General features: G+C 42.4%; 1 protein-coding gene across 2 annotated transcripts in view; it reads right to left on the bottom strand.

Moving 5' to 3' along the window:
• Positions 1 to 5,157, bottom strand: part of spina (spindlin a) — a 12,273-nt gene extending 7,116 nt beyond the window's left edge. Inside the window, exons 1-6 of one of the 2 annotated variants that reach the window (XM_010769308.1) lie at positions 5,069 to 5,157; positions 4,949 to 4,993; positions 4,794 to 4,842; positions 4,270 to 4,364; positions 3,482 to 3,637; positions 1,969 to 2,202 (exon numbers count right to left, since the gene is read on the bottom strand). In XM_010769308.1, coding sequence (XP_010767610.1) covers positions 1,969 to 2,202; positions 3,482 to 3,637; positions 4,270 to 4,364; positions 4,794 to 4,842; positions 4,949 to 4,993; positions 5,069 to 5,123 — 634 coding nt within the window. In that variant the 5' untranslated portion in view covers positions 5,124 to 5,157. The remainder of the gene's footprint in view (positions 1 to 1,968; positions 2,203 to 3,481; positions 3,638 to 4,269; positions 4,365 to 4,793; positions 4,843 to 4,948; positions 4,994 to 5,068) is intronic. The other variant, XM_010769309.1, reaches the window with a different exon arrangement.
• Between the last annotated feature and the right edge of the window lie 249 nt (positions 5,158 to 5,406).

Here is a 5,406-nt window from a genome sequence, read left to right as displayed (position 1 = left end):
AATCCTAAAAAGTCCCCTGGGAACCGCACAACTGGCCACCAGCCTCAGACCCATGGCGCCTGGGCTATGGAGAGGTGCAAGTGAGTGAACTGTGCCAACGATTCAGGCTGCCGACTGTAAGCGTAATAAATGCATTCCGAGACTTTGTCGAGAGCACTGTGGACGATGCTACACCTGCCGAGCTCAGGCCCTTGATGAACTGCACTAAACTCATACCATGCAGCACGGCAGAATGTGAAAGGGGATTCAGCTAGATGAATCTGATCTTCACCCCAACGTGAAACAGGTTGCTGATTGAACGGGTATCCACCTTGATGTTCATCAAGCTACATGGTCCACCTCTAACCCAGTGGGATCCGACAGGATATGTGACAACTTTGCTGCGACGGCATCGCTCAGCTGAAGACAAGAGATCACGACAGGCTACAGCCGAATCTCGCAAGGATCCAGACCCACTGTGGCGTTTCCTCTGACTGACTTCAACTACTGTGAGTAACACTGTTTCTTTATAGTGTGTGTGTGATTGTACACGTGTGTATGTGTGTCTGTGTGTGTGAAGCAGCGCTGTCTGCTTATTTGCAATGTAGGCTAGGCCTAATCAGAATCATTTCAAGTCCAGATTCAATGTTGTTTGCATAAGTAGGCTATATTTTTCGTTTCGTTTAATTAATAAGTTAATTTCAGGACAACTTTGGAAATTGTGTTTGTTTGTTATGAGTTTTAAATAGATTTTGAAAGTGGAGATGGAGAGAGAGAGAGAGAAGCAGCGCTGTCTGCTTAATTGCAATACTGTAGCTTATGAAACTTAGGCCTATAAATTGTTTATGTAACTTATGTGCCAGTGTGTCCATGGTTTTGAGTCTGTGTGTGTTGAGCGCAGCGACATCTGCTTTTTGCAGTACAGTAACTAAAGTAGGACTAAGCATACCGGTAGTTTCTGTGGACCTGTCTGCCCGTTTTGTGAGTGCACTGCGCGCGTGGGCACTTGTGTGGCATTGTTTGGGATGACCTAATTAAAATAGCGTCCCCCCAGTAAAAAAATCCCCACTACACCACTGATTATCCTGCTGAACAAAACATAATTACCATAAAGTGGTTAGTGTGTAACGTGGTTTCGCTCTATGTTTGCATGTCTGCGGTTGGCCAAGTGTAAGTCCCATCAAAGCTGTTGCTGAAACCGGAAATGTTGAGTAGCCCAAAGTTTTATGTTAGAAATGTATATTACGGGTCCCCAGCACATAAAAACTGCCGGATGCTAACTTGCATATGTTGGGCCATTTACACATTAAGCACATTTTGCGCTAATTAGCATTATAGCTTATGTGGACAATAGCTAAAAAAAAGACTTTGCTGATTTGGACAATGTTGGAGTGGTTTTGAGGGTATTGCAGATACTGAGTCCATTTCTGAAATGTTCAGCTTCAAAAATGGCGGTTTTAACCAGAAGATTGCCATATTTGTAGTCCCCGGGGGCTGGTTTTGAATAATTTAGATTTTAACTTGACTGGACAGATTGTTTATTTATTAGAAAAATAATTGTCCCAGTAGAGATAATAATTTTCATCTTGCGCTCTCTATATCCAATGGTCGCAACAAAACAAAAAGTAAAAATATGGCAACTTTTCTGGTTAATACTGCAATTTATCTTGGAAAAGGTCAGAAATGGACTCAATAACCACCAAAACCACCCAAAAACTGTCCAAACTATTTTTATTTGACTATTGTCCACAAAAGCTATAATGCCACTAATGCTAATTAACGCAACTTATGCTAATTTAGCAAATCGCCCAACACATGCAAGTTCGCTTCCAGCAGTTTCTCTGGGGACCCGTACTATACATTCCTAACATCAAACTTTGGGGTATCCTCATTTCCGTGGTGCACTATGCTGGTAACTAGACTACTACTCAGTGAAGTTATGAAGCTGAAGGGCTGACCACTGGTCCAGTAGAACCAGCTTCCACTCACTGGAGTCGGGCATGATGCGCAGGTCTCCCTCCTTGTAGTCGTCCAGCAGCTGGTACATGTAGAGCACGGGGTCCTTCTCGTAGGTGATGTAGAACCAGGCGGTCATGATGGGAGCGCGGGCCAGCACCATCCCCCTCCACTCCTCCTTCGGCCCGTCCTCCGTCTCAAACATGTGCTCCACCGCTTTGCCGATCATCGTCTCCGCCAGCATCGAGTCGCTCACACGGGCCGGGGCTAAACCAATCACAGGGAGGGGGTCAGTGTGAAATCATCAGGGGGTCTGTGCTCAGGACATCAAAATACTAAACCGTGTTAGGAGCTGCAACTATTGGTCAATTCATCAAGAATAAAGTTAAGAGAAATTCATCAGCTTGATTCATGCTTTGTAATTGTGACCTGCTCTATCAAAATCAGGCACATCGAACCCAAAACATATTTTTGTTATATACACTGTTGGAAAGAGGAGATTCTTAACTTTCCAATGATCTCCAAATATTCAGCAAACACATGTCACGTAACATAATGAATGTTTCCAGGAAACAATCCTGAGAGGAAGGCCTTCAGAGGCTTGTTAGCTGGCTGTCCCTCTCATAGCAGCCAGCAGATGGATGAAGGAGGTTCATGTGTCCTAATGATTAGGCTAAGCTAGTATATTTTTACTCGGATGAGGGAAAGTGAGGAAGAAATCTGGTGAGTGTTTTGGTGTGTGTGTATTTCCAGAGGAAACACACAACACACTCCGCCTGTTGCAAATGCTGCTGCCAGCAAGTGGCTCAGTTCGCAGCTCGAGCTTCAGCGCTGTGTTTATCGTCTGAAGCCACTGTCCCGCAGACTGCCGGGTCACTATCAGACTGTCACTCAGTATTCCAGGGAGACGTAGGTATGTCACCCTGTCTTTACAAGCATAAACATTTATTTATCGTCTGAATTCGGCAACACTTGTTCATATTCTGAAATAAATAATATTTTATCCGAAATCTTAAAGACCAAACTTTGTTTTGCAATATTAGTGCTACATTTTTATTTATTATTATTTCTTTTATTATTTACAAATAACTGTTTTGCAATCTGCTTTGATCAAATGTGATTTCATTTTTTAATAATTGTATAGTTTTTTTTTATATTTCTTAAATGTTTTATAATGATTGATCATTAAAGTGTTCTCAAAGCTGGTAAAGGTGCAGCTAGTTTGAATGACTTTGTATACTGCAGGGTAGCTTGTGAGTTTACTCCATACTAAAGTCTGATTCAACATTTGATTATATTTCACACCATTCATCCACATCTGTAAAGTAACTAAAGGTATTAAATACATGTAGTGGAGTAAAAGTACACGATATACCTCTGAATTGTAGTGGAGTATAAGTACAAAGTAGCTTAAAATGGAAATACTCAAGTAAAGTACAAGTATGTCAATATTGTACTTAAGAACAATACTTGAGAGTAAATGTACTTTACACCTCTGTATGTTAGCCCCCCTCAGGCTGATGGAGGTATGGACGGTGTTCCTCACCCACTCTGTCGGGCAGCACCTCCAGCCCCACCACCCTCTCATCACTGTACAGCTCCAGGCCATAGATGCAGTCGAAGCCGTCGTATTTGATCAGGTAGAGAGACGGGTTCACAGGGACCTGGTCCAGGACCGTCCCTTTCCACTGGGACGACTTACCTGAGGGAACAAACACACACACACATTTATTAGCTTTTCAGAGATGCATCCCAACAAGACTGAGACCCCGATGGATCACAAATTGTTTCTAGTTTGATTTCCTAATGTCTCAGATTATTGTGTTTTAAATCTCAGTAAACAGAATTTCTTCAAGGTTTGTAGGTTTGTCAGACTAAAGACATTACAATTGTACAGACCAAATACTCCCTTTATCCCCTCTATTTTTACAATATCATTTGCATATTACCATAACATAGAATTTATTTTTTTATATATTTTATTTATATACAACTGTTTTGCAATCTGCTGTAATGTAATTACTAATACATGTTTTATGTTTTCATAGTTATATAGGGTTTTTTTAATTCTTTTTTTCTTTCACATAAAACAGCTTTTGGATTGGGGCTTGTTTCTTTGTCGAGTTGTATTTGTTCCGTGTGTCCTAACAACAACTGACAGCCCGATGGAGAACTTTTATATTTGAAAAATATGTGTTTGATCTTGATCAGTTAATAACTATAAGCCCCAGCAATTATCATAAAAAGCCAAGATACAAATGCAACATTTAGTGTTTCAAGGGCGGATGTCCAGCCCCCAGCCAGATGCAAAAAACCCGATTCTAATCGACTTACTGCCCTCCTTCCAGATGTGCTGGATCCTGCAGCCCACTATGTTCCTTCTGGGCGGAGACATAGTCTTACTGGGACCCACACTGGTCCTCTGTTTCCTACGGGGGGAGGGGGAGAAATATTTAGAGATAGTAGGACTGGTTAATGTCACATATTCAGAATGTACTTAAAATAAACAAACAACATAAAATAAACACAGTATGCACTGCTGTGTTGTGATATTATTAACAATCCTAATAATTATAACGATATGCCTAATTCTAAATTACTGCTCCTGAAATGTATTGTTGTGATAATAATGTAATTCAAATCACGCCAGCACATAGACACCCTAGCACTAAACTGGAGAATCAGTGATTTCAGTGAAGTGCTTGACTGGTTATGAAATGGATCTATTTCATCACTGGAGTTTTATGGAGTTATTAAATGTATTTTTTGGCAATATACTGCAGGCCTAAGCTTATATCATATCTGGCCTCCAAATACATTGTAAAAAATATATATTTTATTACATTCATCAGACTTACTTATGTGAGTTCTTCTTTTTCATCATGTTTGCGGAAACGCCTGAATGTCCTGAAACAGAAGCACAAACATTTAGCATCCATCATACTGACAGGTGATGCGTTCAAGGACACTCTGAGGTCATGAGCACAACGATGTTTTAATTTGAAAAACGGACCATCGTTTCCATGACATCCTTGATTATCTTCTTCCTCTTTTTGTACTGTTGAAAGAAATCGGTGTGTTATTTTCAAACTGACATTAGTGTTTTCAGTGTTTGATGGATCTTTGTACTCACCCCCGTCTGCTCGGGGGGGCCGCGGGGCCGTCGGGCTCTTGAATGGGGTCTTCATTCATCCACCTGTAAGGGGGGCAGCCAGCCAGGCCGCCGGTCCGGGCTAAAGGCTGGGAGTCGCTCTGCGGGACAGCAGGCCGGCGGGCGTGCGGGGGGTGGGGGGGTGAGGATAGAGGGAAGGGGCAAAGGGGGGAGAAGGGTAGGGAAAGGAGGGAGGAGGTGGTGGGAAAGAAGGAGCACCAGGAATTAGGCCGGGCCCCGGACAGGCTGCATACAGGCCGGGTACAGACTAACAACCGGAGGCTGAGGCGACGTCACAGGTGACACGATGAGGAGTCAGT

The sequence above is a fragment of the Notothenia coriiceps genome, unplaced genomic scaffold (assembly GCF_000735185.1).
Source record: "Notothenia coriiceps isolate Sejong01 unplaced genomic scaffold, NC01 NC01_scaffold00006929, whole genome shotgun sequence".
Taxonomy (NCBI): Eukaryota; Metazoa; Chordata; class Actinopteri; order Perciformes; family Nototheniidae; genus Notothenia; species Notothenia coriiceps.
Note: the sequence above shows the minus strand (reverse complement) of the source record. Positions and strands in the feature narration are given on the sequence as shown.